Raw genomic sequence first — 14,894 nt, 5'->3', positions numbered from 1 at the left:
AGTTTTATTTAGGTTCTTAATAATATCGCAGAGGCATTCATTTGTATGTATGTTTTAAAATCTGAAATGAACACACGAGTACAAATAAAAATTGTATTAAAATTAAGGCTCAGTAGAAAAAAACACAAAGTTGAACTTACATCGTTTATTTTAAAAAAATACTATAGTTCAGACCTATAAATGCTTAAAATTTATCACAATAAATCAGAAAACTTGAACATCAAATTATAATTAAACTTTATAACGCTTTTATTAAACTTTAGGGCACGGAGTCTTCCTAAGATAAGATTTTCCAGATGGCAACGGATGCACAGTGACTCCCTGCGGGAACATCTTTGGTACTTGTTCTTCTGGAACCGTAGGTAGAACCATGCAGTCATCGCCCATCTAAAATAGAGAAATAGTGCGTATTTACTTAACATGTCGTGTCTTGTTACGCAACGACAACGTTAGAACTACGTTTGAATGCAAGAAACATTCTTTTTATGTCATGGCAAATAGACTTAATTACTATTTATTTCCTTTAGCGCTAATTGTAAAAAGGATGCTTGGCAATGTTTAATTAAATGTAAGAAATATATTTACTTTAGCGGGAAATACTTTAATAGGTCCGAATCGAACTGACGGCTAAATCTTGCACTACGATCCACATATTACTTACAATGGACCGCAAAGAAAAAAGAAAATCTTCAATGTCTTCAAAAGTACCTGACCTAGCTTTATGAAATAAAAACTAAATTAAAGAATAATTTAATGCCACATAAAATGAAATATAACCTTTCTTATTCGTTTTGATAAAAGTATATGATTCAGCCTGTACTGCTGGGCCTCTTTCTTCACGTAAGAGGAAGATTGGAGCTTAACCCACCGGTCTGTTCCACTGCGGGTTGGCGTATACGTTCCCTACTATGAGTAATGATCGCTATCAGATATCTATGATAACAACCGGGACCGACGGCTTGACGTGCTCTCCGAGGCACGGTCGACCCACAACGACAGACATAGAAACCTTAAAGAAATTTTTGTACAAATACAAAAATCCAATTCGAGCGAGAATCGAATAGTAAAATTTAGATTTATGGACTAAGACCTAAAAAGAGAATTTAATAAACTTTAGCTTACGTCTCCTATAAGTATATTCACTATATTATTTAAAAAAGAAAAGTTAAAACGAGAACGTACGTGCAGTAAATTTAGAATAATCGATATACTTGTAATGTAATCATCATTATCAAATAAATGTCATCGTAACTTGATAAAATCTTTGCAATTAATACTTTATCTGGAGCAACAATTTCGTTCATATTACAAAATATTTGAAAGAACGAGTAAGATGAAATACATAAAACATGCTGTAATACATATAATTACCGCAAACTACAAAGAGCCTGCATTAATTTTTTTATTATTTAATTATTTATTTCCAAAAACCATTGGGGAGAAGCCTTCTTGCGAAGCTCAAAACAGCGGATGGCAGAACGGTTTACTCTCGCCCTCAGATCCAAGAAGAGGTTGATATTTTATGGACAGCTATACTCTGCGAGCGCACGCGTGCCTCTGCGACTTGGGACGCCGAAGATCCACGGGCACCATTGTTGCGCCATTATTAGGAGTGTATTCCGGACTTCGAAGAAGATGAGATTAGTACAGCGCTCGGACAGCTTAAAAACGGAAGGGCCCCGGGGATGAAGGAGTTACGACTGAGCTCCTTAAAGCTACAGGGCGACCTGTCCTAAAAGCCTTGACAAGACTCTTTAACGCCGTCATCAACCGAGGTACTGCGCCGGAGGCGTGGTCCAGGAGTGTGTTGGTGCTGTTCTTTAAGAGAGGCGATAAGTCTCTGTTGAAGAATTACAGACCGATCTTACTTCTGAGCCACGTCTATAAACTGTTTTCGAGGGTTGTTACGAATCGTCTCGCCAGAAGACTCGACGAATTCCAACCACCAGAGCAGGCTGGGTTTCGAAATGGCTACAGCACCGTAGACCACATCCATACTGTTCGGCAGATTATTCAAAAGACAGAAGAATATAATCAACCACTGTGTATGGCATTTGTGGACTACGAGAAAGCATTCGACTCTGTCGACCTGGGCTGTTCTGGGCTCTCTGCAGAGATGTCATACCGATTGGCGATATACCGAGGTACTGAGATGTATGTACGACGCGGCAACGATGACCGTTCATATCCAGGACCAGAGAACGAGACCCATTTTCATCCGGCGTGGGGTAAGACAGGGAGATGTAATATCACCGAAACTGTTTACCACTGCGCTGGAGGATGTCTTGTAAGACCTTGACTTGGATTTGGGGGAACGAGGCATCAACGTCAACGGCGAATACATCTCTCACCTCCGTTTCGCCGACGATATCGTATTCTTTGCGGAGACGTTGGATGAGCTAGGCCAATTGCTGGGCAGCCTAAAGGAGTCCTCACGACGAGTAGATCTCGGTATGAACTTGGGCAAAACGATAATTATGTTTAAAAACCAAGTCACACCGAGACCAGTTTCAGTCGATGGTACCCTTCTCGAAGTTGTTCAGGATTATATTTACCTAGGCCATACTATCCAACTAGGCCGCAACAACTTCGAGAAGGAGGCCGATGGGAGGATTCGGTTGGGCTGGGCGGCGTTTGGCAGGAATCGTTGAGTCTTCACTTCGAAACTTCCGCAATGCTTGAAGACAAAAGTGTTCGAGCAATGCATCTTGCCTGTGTTAACATACGGAACCGAGACGTGGACACTGACGAAAGGACTGGTCCACAAGTTTAAAGTCGCTCAACGTGCAATGGAACGGGCTATGCTCCATGGGAGAAAAGAGTTACAAGATGACTTTGTTTAGTAAAAAAAATAACCTCAAATCGTTATAGTCACTCAGTACTTGTATTATTTAAAGTACAATTACACGATTATGTGCTGTGTGGCTACGGCACTAAAGAATTTAGCCACCCCCTCTCTTCCCGTGGGTGTCGTAAGAGGCGACTAAGGGATAACAAGGTTCCACAATCATCTTGGAACTTAAGAAGCCGACCGATGGCGGGATAACCATCCAACTGCTGGCTTTGAAATACACAGGCCGAAGACGGGCAGCAGCGTCTTTGGTGCGACAAAGCCAGTACTGCGGTCACCAACCCGCCTGCCCAGCGTGGTGACTATGGGCAAAACACATGAGTTCACGTTATTTTTGACGTAAACTTGTGGAGGCCTATGTCCAGCAGTGGACTGTATAGGCTGTAATGATACACGATTATGGACACCCTACAGTTTAATGATAAAGCATGTTTATTACAATATTGAATCTATGTATTTGTTATTTTTCATTTGTCAATAATATAGGGGAGAGTTTAATAAAAAAAATGGTTAATTATTTTTAACATTTATTTATTAATTATAATAAATTATTAGATATTAGATTTTCTAGATGTCTTGCCCAGTCTAGGTACAATATTACGGACATTACATGGCAACAGCAAACTACCGTTCGTCTCCCTACAACACAATTACAATAATAAGCTTGAATGGCGTCCCTTCCTCTTCGAGAATTGTGAATTAATATGTAAAAAACGTCGTTGTGTGTAGTTGTTGTGCTGTTGTTGTTAAACGTAGCGAAAGTGGTGAAAGAAAACCAAAAGATCAAACAAAATGCACAAAACACAAAAATATTCACTGCCGCAAGTTGAGAGCAAAACGAGCGAATGACTTTGGCACTTGACTTACACCTGACTTAATTTTCATATGCTTTCGATTGCCACCTTAAAAAATAGAAGTAGTCGTTTTTTATACTTAGAATCTCTTTTTTTTTTAGATAAAACCATTATTCCCATTGTAAATCACGATAGTATTGCATACTCTTATTATGCAACATAAGTACATAATAAAAAACCTTAAAAATAAAGACAAGAAAAAAAACGAATCGGTAATCCAATAATTCGTATTTCTCGCCTAGCAACATTTGAAGTGTCTCTAATTCTCTATAGGAAAGAAAAATTTGCTAAGGCACAGGAAAACAAGTGTTTCAATTTATTAATCAATTTACTATCCCATGGTAAAATAATGAATCGTTTCGCCATTGGAAATGAAAAACTTGAAACGAATATTGATAAATATTTCAATGATGTAACGTAAACTTCAGGCCCATTTTCGCCCGTGGCATTTAAAATAAAAATAAAAAATCAATTTTATGAAAAAAAAAAAATGTTTAATTGATTTCGCTTTTTGAGTTTACGAATGAATCTAATATTTTACGATATAAATAAAATAGCATTTTATTGTGCTCCAGAAAATCTGAGTGTGTATGTTAGTTGCATAGTTTTGGATATAAGTAGACCATCAAATTTTGCCTAAGATTACGCGGACGGAGGAGTATGAAATTTCGCACACTTTAGTTTATATAGGAAGAAGTGCGGAATGCTCATATTTTTTTAAAATTGTGCATAAAAAGTACATTAGATCAATTAGAAAAACATTACACACACTACCATCTATTTGACACACACTCACGCTTATTATGCTTTTTTTGTTGATTGTCAGTCTGTATTCAAACTGAAATTTTTTAAAAAGGGTTCTTTATTTTCATTATTTTTTGGTTTTCTTTAATTTAATATTTTAATTATGGTCGAGTTTCGACCTCTGGGCGACCACTAGTAAATATAATTACCCTACTTCTTTGTCGTTTAACATACACCATTTAGTTTGTGTAGTTATCGTGACCACATGATTCAGTCCACTGATCCATATGAATACATTATTAATTCTAGACATTTCTATAACGACGCACGCATCCTTCAATACATAGTCAGTTTTCTCAACAATGAATGTCATATTTTTTTTATAATAAAAAGGTGGCAACAAACAAACGTATGATCCGTAACCTATTGATGCTGGCACCTTACTAGCCACAGGAACACAACACTGTTTGAAAGCAGTAATATTTAGCTGTTATCTTCTATAACGTTGGGGTACTTCTCTAGTCGGGCTGCTCCAAATTTCGGGCAACGTATTACCAGATGTGTGTTATATATGTCAATAAAAGAGTACTTTTAAAATTAAAGATTATATTTTTAAAAAATATTCACCTCTCAAGTAGCTAAGGTTTCTTCGTATGTTAGGTACGTACGTATACAAATAAACATTTTTATAATCTCAATTTTAGAGACTTTAAGAGCTTGTCATTAAAAGTTAGAGATTGTCATTCTAACAATAATTAATCACAATTAATAAAAAAATACACTTCTACAATAATTCACAAAATCTAACCTGTCATTTCGAAAGTAATTTCACTCTAACCGATTACACTCCATCGGTTACGGTTACGGTAAGGTTTATAGTTAAAAATTAACTATCCGTGACTTGAGTAACTCAGTCTCTTCTGTCATATTTCATTGTCACATTACCACCGTTCAACTTAAACTTAACTACCTAACTATCTAACCCGCACGTTGGAAAAAATGTTCTTTAGAAGATGTGTCAGGAGAAAAGAATTTCAAATTTCACATTTCAGTTAAACATTGGTTTACAATTAATAGATAAGTACCTGGGTGACCGAGCTCAGCTCGGTATTTTTAGTAAATCGTAAAGAAGTAAAAGAGAGTTAAAATGATTCGCTTCCGGTTTGGATGAAGTCTTTTTTAACCGACTTCAAAAAAGGAGGAGGTTACTAAATTCGGCCGGTGGAAACTCTATATATATGATATATATATATAAAAATGAATCGCTGAATGTGTTGCTATGCGCAAAACTCGAGAACGGTTGGACCGATTTCGCTAATTCTTTTTTTAAAATATTCCTTGAAGTACGATGATGGTTCTTACGGAGAGAAAAATTCTAAAAAAAAAAAAATTTAAATTTCCTGAAAAAGTCTAAAAACAACACGTTTCTATATTCCCATACAAAAGATTTGTGATAATACTTAAAAGTCAATTTGAACTTTAATACCATACGATAAGGTTTGTGTTAGGCGATACGAAGTTCGCCGGGTCAGCTAGTAATATTATAAACGCGAAAGTTTTGTATGTATGTATAGATGATGTATGGATGTATAGATGTATGGTTGTATGGATGTTTGTTCCTCTTTCACGCAAAAACTACCGAATGTATTTTAATGAAAGCTTACAATAATATAGTTTATACATAAAAATAGCACATGGGCTATAATTTTTAAAGAAAGTGTGTGAATTGTCTATAATGTAACGATAATTGTCACAGTAACTCGGAAAAAATTGCCATCTGCGAGCTAATGTATGTTTGGGGATAACTTCGTCGTTTATGAAAAGATTTTGATAATTCTTTTTTGTTGGAAAGGAGATATCCCTGGTGTGGTACCATGATAAGTAAACCAGGATCTCATGATAGGATCACAGAGAAATCGAGGGAAACTCTCGAAAATCCGCAACTTTTTACTGGGTGTACCGATTTTGATGATTTTTAACTTAATCGAAAGCCGATGTTTGTCAAGTCATGTGGTCATATTTCATCGAGATCTATGCGTATTTCGTGACTATTTTTTCGGTCGATGTAATTGCAGTTAATTTTTTTTTCGTTTGCCTGCAAACACAATTATTAATAATGAATTAACCTATTATATTAAATACACACAAGAGCACTACTATGAATAATCAATATATATATATATATATAATCTATACTATATTATCTATTAATCTATATATATATATATATATATATATATATATATATATATATATATATATAAAAGCCAAAGGTCACTCATCACGAAATCTCCGAAACTATAACACCTACAAACTTGAAATTTGGCAAGTAGGCTCCTTATAAGACGTAGGCATTCGCTAAGAACGGATTTTACGAAACTCAACCCCTAAGGGGGTAAAACGGGGGCTGGAAGTTTGTATGAAAGTCCTATGTTTTTGAAGTTAGAGACTTGAAATTTAAAATGTAAGCTCTATAGATGGTGAAAAGGTGTCCAAATAATGTATCTTTAGAAATCAATTCCTTTTTGGTGTTAAAACGGGGGATCGTAGGTTGACTCACTGAGCACGAAATCTCCGAAACTATAACACCTACAAACTTGAAATTTAGCAGTTAGGCCCCTTATAAGACGTAGGCATCCGCTTAGAACGGATTTTACAAAACTCGACCCCTAAGGGGGTAAAACGGGGCTTGGAAGTTTGTATGTAAGTCCTATGTTTTTGAAGAGAGTTGAAATTTAAAATGTATGCTCTATTGATGGTGAGGAGGTGTCCAAATGATGCATCGTAATCTACATATATAAAAGAGAAAGGTCACTGACTCACTCATCAAGAGAAATCAAAAACCGCTGGAGGGTCTATCCATCCAGGATGAAAAAAGATGAAATTTGGCAGGGAGGCGGGTTGGACGTAGCGTTAGAGAAAACGGAGGTCCTAGCCTTCCACGGGCCCAGAGGCGCTCCACAATCCGGAACGTCTATAGTAGTCGGAGGTACTTCTATCGCCGTTGGGTCGACGATGAAGTACCTGGGAATCGTTCTCGATAGTCGATGGAAGTTCGACGAGCACTTCCGGCGGCTAGCTCCGAAGCTTCTGGCCACTGCTGGGGCACTCGGACGTCTCCTGCCAAACCTCGAAGGGCCTGACGACAAATGTAGACGCCTTTACGTCGGAGTTGTGCGCTCGATGGCGCTTTATGGTGCACCGATTTGGGCGGACGATCTCTGCGCCAGAAATGTGCCATTGCTGCGACGGCCGCAGCGTGCTATCGCTCTGCGAGCCGCACGAGCGTACCGTACGTGTCCTACACCGCATCGTGCCTTCTCACCAGCAGCCCTCCGTGAGACTTGGAAGCTGAAGTCCTCGCAACTGTCTTCTGGCGCATGACAGAAGCGCGCCTGAGAAAGGAACCATCTCTTCCGCAAGAGGTCGTGCGATGGAGGAAAGTTGCTCGTGACAACCTCTTTCGGAAGTGGTCGGCCATCCTTGAAAATTCAGAGGTGAGTCGGGAGCTGGTTGCGGCGATTCGGCCCTGCCTGCGTGAATGGGTTGAAAGGAGACACGGTGCGGTGTCGTTCCACTTGGCACAGGTATTGACTGGGCATGGCTGCTTCGGCCGCTACTTTTGCCGAGTGCTGGGGCGGGAGCCAACGTCGGAGTGTCATCACTGCGACGTCGGCGCCGAGGACACGGCGGAGCACACGCGCGCGGACTGTCCAGCGTGGAGTGAAGAGCGTGCCGCCTTATCGGCAGTTGTTGGGCTGGATCTCTCGCTGTCGGCTTTAATAGGGCTATGGTCGACAGTGAGGAAAAATGGATAGCAGTTTCCTCCTTATGCAATTCCATTATGCTGCAGAAGGAAGCGGCAGAACGGGAGCGAGAACAAGATCCAAACTCGCTCCTGATTCGTCGCGGAAGGTGCGGTCGGCGACGCCGGGCTTGGCCAATCTGCCGCCGTAACGCCGGACCAGTGGGCGATAGATCGGGGTATGTATCGTCCTCATTGCACGGTCCTGAGGAGGGAGGCGACCTTAGTGTTCGAGGGAGCCTCTCAGGAGTTACGAATCGCGTCGAGCTTGAAAGGCAACCGCTAGCGGTATCGCGGAAGTGCAACTGTGTCCCTGTGATTCCGCCCAGGCGTGTCGAAGGAACACCCCAGAGGTTTTAGGGAGGTAGATTATAGTTAGTAGACGTCCGCTAAGAACGGATTTTGCGATATTTCACGACTAAGGGGGTTTAATTGGGGTTGATAGTTTGTATGAAACATATACAGCAGCTATAAGTTCGCCTGATAGGTTATTTATATTGCAGCCTAAAATTAAAACTAAGAATATGATGTATAGAGAGGTTTTTATAAATACAACTATTAAATTATGCTAAATTGTGCCTTTTTAAAAAGTTATAGTTCGCGTCATGTAAAAAGAACGCTGGCCTTGAAGCTGCGCAGAAGCGATTTATCGGTCTATTTGGTGGTAAGGGGTAGGGGGACGGGAGTGTTTATCACATGTCGCATGCTTGCCGGTGTGCTATTGGTTGACAGCTGTTGACAGTTCGACGTCGACTCAAATTATTATCGCGCACAAGTTTTAAATTACGAAATAGTTTTACATTGAGAAGTGAGAAAAATTATTTATAATATATAATTCGCGTCATGTAAAAAGAACGCTGGTTGTCAAAATGCGCAAAAGGCGATTTACAGTGCTGCCAACTCTTGAAAAAACTTTTTCGTACTGTCCATTTTTTGAAACAATCTTATTTTATAAACAAACCACTGTCGATCGTAATTCACGTTTTTTCCGCATTTATCACTTACTTTCACAACACATTAGCATACGGACACTTGTAAAGCTCCATTTATTATTTATATAACTAAAAAAAAAATATCAATTTATCATTTTAAATACATAAAAACTATTAAGATACGAATATCGAGAGTACAGATAATTAATATTTTTGAATACGACATTTCAATAACTAAAAAATTTGTTAATGCTTTTGTTTGAAAAAAAAATGTAATTTTGTAAAGTGATAATTATTATACTTATTTAGTCCGAAGTATTCGCACCGGTATTTTTTTATTATTTTTAATGTATCTACCAATAACCATTATAGGAAGCCGCGAGTGAAAGCCTAATTAAAAAATAAAACAATAGTACTTTTGTGCGCGAGTATACGCATGCGCAAACGCACCCCCTCCATTTTCCTTCAGCGTTCTTTTTACATGACGCGAACTATACTCAATGTGATAAGAATTTCAAGTGACTTAAATAAAAAAATAATTTGCGTTAAACATCTTAATAGTAATGCATATCTTCATAACCACGCGGACGTAGTCGCGGGCAACAGTTAGTGTATAAAACAAAGTCTCCAAAAGCGTATGTGATCAGTCCCTCAAAATCTACTGAACGGATTTTCATGCGGTTCAAGAGGAAGGTTTACGGAACTGCTAAGCCGATTTTGATGAGAGTGGAACACACTGGAAGTTTGCCACTGAAATTCTTCGGAGTGCCCCCGTATCTAGGGAGGCTGTTGGGGGCGTACCTCTCCGATCGGAAAGTAGGCCTCGAGAATCGGTTGGGGTCCGTGGAGTGGCGGCGAGTCGGCTGTGGTGTCCCGCAAGGATCGGTGCTAGACCCGATCTTACGGGACATTGGTTACGACTGGGTTCTGCGAGCCCGTCTCCTCAGTGTGTCAGAATTGACAAGACCGAAGCCCTGCTCTTCCGCGGGACCGGACGCAAGGGGGCCACCGGGGGCTACCCTGCAGATCGGAGAGGGGGGGTCAGGATGAGCTCCCAAATCAAATATCTGGAGCTCACCCTTGACGGAGGGTGGACCTTCGGCCCACACTTCGCTATGGTGGGACCGAAGGTCGTGAAGGTGGCGAGTGGACTGGGCATACTCCTCACGAACCTCGGAGGACCCAGCGCCACCTGCAGATAGCTATATTCCGGAGTCTGGCGGGGTATGGCGACGTACGGTGCCCCGGTTTGGGCGGATCGCCTTACTCGAGGAAAAAGGCCGCGCTGCGGTCTGCGCAGAGGATCATTGCGGTGAGGGTGATCCGGGGGTACCGTACGGTATCGTGGGCTGCAGCTACTGCTATAGCCGGCAACCCCCCGAGGGAGCTTGTGGTGGAGGTCCTTGCCGAGATCTGCTCATACGTCTCGGGTAGGAGGGTTCTCGGTGAGAATCCCACGTTGGACGGGATCCTACGGGTGCACCGGATAGGACAAGAAGCACTAATGCGGAGGTGGGGGGAGGACCTGACGGAGCAGCCGTATGGCACACGCGTAACGGCTGCCTTGCGCCCGGTCCTTGAGCGGTGGATGCGCCGTAAGCACAAACCCCTCACCTTCCGTCTGACGCAAGTTCTCACCGGGCACGGCTGCTTTGGTGAGTACTTGTGTTGGACGGTCCAAAGGGAGCCGACGACTGGATGTCACGATTGTGGCGCGCCGGTGGACTCGGCCCAGCACACCCTCGAGGTGTGCCCGAGATGGGCGCCGCTGCGTCGCAATCTGACGACAGTCCTCGGAGGGGGCTTGTCACTTCCAAGCGTCATCACTGCGACGCTCGGCCACGACGAGTCCTGGAAAACGATGGTCTCCTTCTGCGAGACAGTAATGTCCCAGAAGGAGAATGACGAGCGGATGAGAGGAGGCCGCTGACGAGGCCTCCGTCCGCAGGCGACGAACAGGGGTGCGTAGGACGCGCTACCTAATGCGCCAGTAACGCCCCTGTGCTCGTGTCGGGCCGGCTTCGGCTTCTTTAAAATATATAAATTATAATTTTATAATATTGATTTTGCAATATTGAACTGAACAGAATCAGCATATAAACAAAACCATATATAGCTGAGCAAGAGCGTTTTCTTCATATAAGAGAATGTTAATCCTAATCTATCACTGTTCCATAGCAGGTTGGCAGGTAATTTTCTTACCATGAGTAAAACCACCAAGTAGCTATGATAACAAATAATCCGACGGCTCTATGTTCATACAAAATTTACGGTTAATATTAAAAATTTGAAAATTCTTAATAAAATTATGTAAAATACGAGAAAGCGAAAAAGGAAAACTGAAAAGGAAGCTTTTGAGAATCAATATTTTTACTCAAAGTAACAAAGTAAAGAACCAAACTATGTAAACCAATTTGTATATAACTGAAGTAAGCTTTACCTTTTTCTACACATTGCATACAGATATCACATATAGATATATATATATAGTAGAAGAATTAGCGCCGATGCCCATATAGTACTGCTGCAAGTTGATGGATTATTAAACCTACCAAGAGTAAGTATTTGATCATGATAGCAAATGTTTTTAATAACAACTTCAAGCGATAATTTAATATGCTAACACAAGGAGCTTTGTCCAGGTCAAAAATTACTACTCAGATAATCTTAAAGTTATCTGTCGTTTTTATGACAGAAATTGTTGTGTAAAATGTAAGAAATCAGATAGCCTTTTTATTACTTTATTATTCATTCTCCTTACCTTCCAATCAACAGGAGTAGCGACTTTATTCTTGTCCGTCAACTGCAAGGAATCAATGACTCGAAGAATCTCACTGTAACAAAGTAATAAAAATTTGTTTTAATATTTAGAACTTAAAAACAAAATATCTAAATGTAAATTGTAAAAAAGGATTTGGTATATCAGTACATATAATAAAAATGTAACAGATTCCAGTCTTAACATTGAAGATATGTATATGAGAAAAAATATTATTGGGACTTTTATCAACGCAAATGGCACCTATAATTGTGCTGCTTGAATTATCAAAATCGGTTCATAAACGACGAAGTTATCCCCGAACATAGTATAGTAGTATTTACTGAGTAAAATGGGTTAGCAAAAATCGGGTTACTTGATTATGTATTTTTTTACTCGTTTTTTTTTAGTATGAAATTAACAAATATTGAACCATTTTACAATTCTGATTAAATGCGCAAACTTTTAATGGAACTTGCCAAGGCACTTTAGTACAATTTTTTTTTAAAGGAGGGCCTTTCAAAGTCGACAAATTTTGAAATTTTTAAATTCATAGTTTAACAAATAGTCTTCATTCTAGAAAACTTGGGGCAATTGTGTCATTATTTTTGACTGTGGTTCTAGAAATGTTATTTAAGGTTACGGTTCCAAAGTTTAACTGAACAAAAATAATAAAAATAAACCACAATAACCTAATGATGGTTACAATCAATCCTATTACTATAACTAATATTTATTTAAAAATTTATTAAAATAAGTTATATGTAGTAAATAAGGTATGTGTATAATGTAGTTAGTAAAAATGTAAATTATATCCTTCTACTACATGGATAGAGGCAGGCAGATGATGGCAGTGAGACGCTACAGGCTGAATCAACCAAATCAAAAAAATTTAGTTTCGGAATTTATAAATAAACTAACACCTGTTCTTCGTTATATTAATAGTCATGGCCAATGTCTTAAGCTAATCTTATGTCTGTCAAATTGACTTCCTGCTCATATAGCGTGTGGATAACTTTATCAGCAACAGTTTATACCAGCTTGTAGATGTTTAATATATATCACGCTTAGTTTAACACTTACTCAAAGTTTCTACCAGTTGTTGCAGGATATAACATGGAGAGTCTGTACTTCTTGTTAGGGTCCACAATGAATACAGCACGACAAGTAAGAGGCATTCCAACTGTATCCAGCTCATCTTTGTCCAGCATACCTAGTTTCATTGCAATATTCCTGCCTTTGTCTTCGATTATGGGATATGGAAATTTCTCATCTTCATGGCATCCTGAAGTTTATATTAATTTTTAATTAAATATGATGATATGATGTTAAACATAATAACAATCAATTCAATCATAAAATGTTAGATATTTTTTAGTTAAAATTAATAGTTTCATAAACCATGACATATTTCTCCTTATTTAATGAAACAACTTTTACAAATATCTCATAAATAGTGAAATTCGGTAATAAAAAGAAAAATACTTTATAACTTTTATCTATTGGATACACTCATATAGCATTAATAGCAACTGGTGAAACATACTCTCAGTGAAAATATATCACTTTCTATATAGGTTAGGTATTTAACTATTTGATATCAAATAGATATTTCTTAAAATATATATTTATGCATATATATTTATAGCATATGTGACGTTGGTGTGACTTAATAAATAATAATATATACAAAAATATGACACTACTATAGTCAGCAAGTTAAAAATCTGAATATAACTTAGATATTTCATTTAATCTATATTGCTACCAAAACTAACCAGCATATTTTTTTATGTCCTTGCACCAAGCTAAATGTGAGAATACAGTGTCACATGAGAGACCAATGGGTTTCACATTGCGTTTTTGGAACTCAGGCATCAGCTTAATGACTCTCGAGAGTTCTGTTGTACAAACTGGTGTGAAGTCAGAGGGATGAGAGAAGAGGATGCCCCATCTGGAAATTATTATTACAGTTTGTATTATTATATTTTGTAGCTCAGTAACTGTACACACTATAATAAAACATATAAACTGATATGAATTACAATATAATTATGACCGTCATGAATTCTAAATCATTTTTGTATTCAGTTTATAGATTACTCCTGTCCAACAAAACACCCAAGCATGCTAATAAAATCTTTGTGACCAATAGAATTGCATTTTGAAAACTATAATTACAGAACATGTGAGTTCAAATGAAATTAATTTAACATGTTGAACGCCATGGAGGACACCAGTTGGGCCTCACTTGTTTAGTCCATGGGGCCAAATTCAAATTCCTTATTTACTAAATCTTTTATGATAAGTTTTATTGCACTACCATACCCATTCTTAGAGATCTTATTTATTTTTCCTAACACTATATGACATATTTTTCTAAGTCATACTTTTTAAGTTGATTCTAGCTCGCGTTCATGTGGTGCCCCCGCGGCACCAATGGTAAAATTGTGTCTCGACTACATGGTTTCCCTCGTGGCCCAAAAAGAAGAATAAAAAGTCAAGCCGGCGTTTAACGTGTTCAATTATATTATTTTAACACATTTTTTTAATTTAACCGACAAACAAAACAGAGGTTATATTATTAGTCATAGTCCATAAACTAATAACATTTCGTGGGTTGAAGAAGAGTGACATTAATTGTAAAACATATTTTATAAAAAGTATATACTTACGATTCACCAAGCCAATTATGAAAATCAATTTCACCCTCTGTAGTGTTCGCAGGAAAATTAGGAAAAATATCTCCAAGGAGCAACATTTTATATAGGTTATATTTATCTTTAAAGAAATCGAATACAAGAAAGAATTTTGACAGAATTATAAACCAGAATTATATAGGTATATTATTTTTAAATTGTAAAAATTCTATTTTCAAAAAGCAAACAAAAAGAAGATCAATAATATATCAAAATAAAATATAGCCTATCTTTTAAGTTGGATCAAACTG

The 14,894-nt window shown here is 38.5% G+C and overlaps 1 protein-coding gene across 1 annotated transcript; it reads right to left on the bottom strand.

The window, feature by feature from the left end:
• Nucleotides 1-130: 130 nt before the first annotated feature.
• Nucleotides 131-14,780, bottom strand: LOC123668379 (peroxiredoxin-6). Its single transcript, XM_045602110.1, has 5 exons — nucleotides 14,620-14,780; nucleotides 13,723-13,898; nucleotides 13,028-13,229; nucleotides 11,948-12,020; nucleotides 131-387 (listed from the first exon to the last, which is right to left on the bottom strand). The coding sequence occupies exons 1-5, from the start codon at nucleotides 14,703-14,705 to the stop codon at nucleotides 253-255; spliced, it is 672 nt and encodes a 223-aa protein (XP_045458066.1). The 5' UTR covers nucleotides 14,706-14,780; the 3' UTR covers nucleotides 131-252.
• Nucleotides 14,781-14,894: the final 114 nt, after the last annotated feature.

Source organism: Melitaea cinxia, chromosome Z (assembly GCF_905220565.1).
Source record: "Melitaea cinxia chromosome Z, ilMelCinx1.1, whole genome shotgun sequence".
Classification (NCBI taxonomy): Eukaryota; Metazoa; Arthropoda; class Insecta; order Lepidoptera; family Nymphalidae; genus Melitaea; species Melitaea cinxia.
This window is presented reverse-complemented; position numbering and strand designations above follow the sequence as displayed.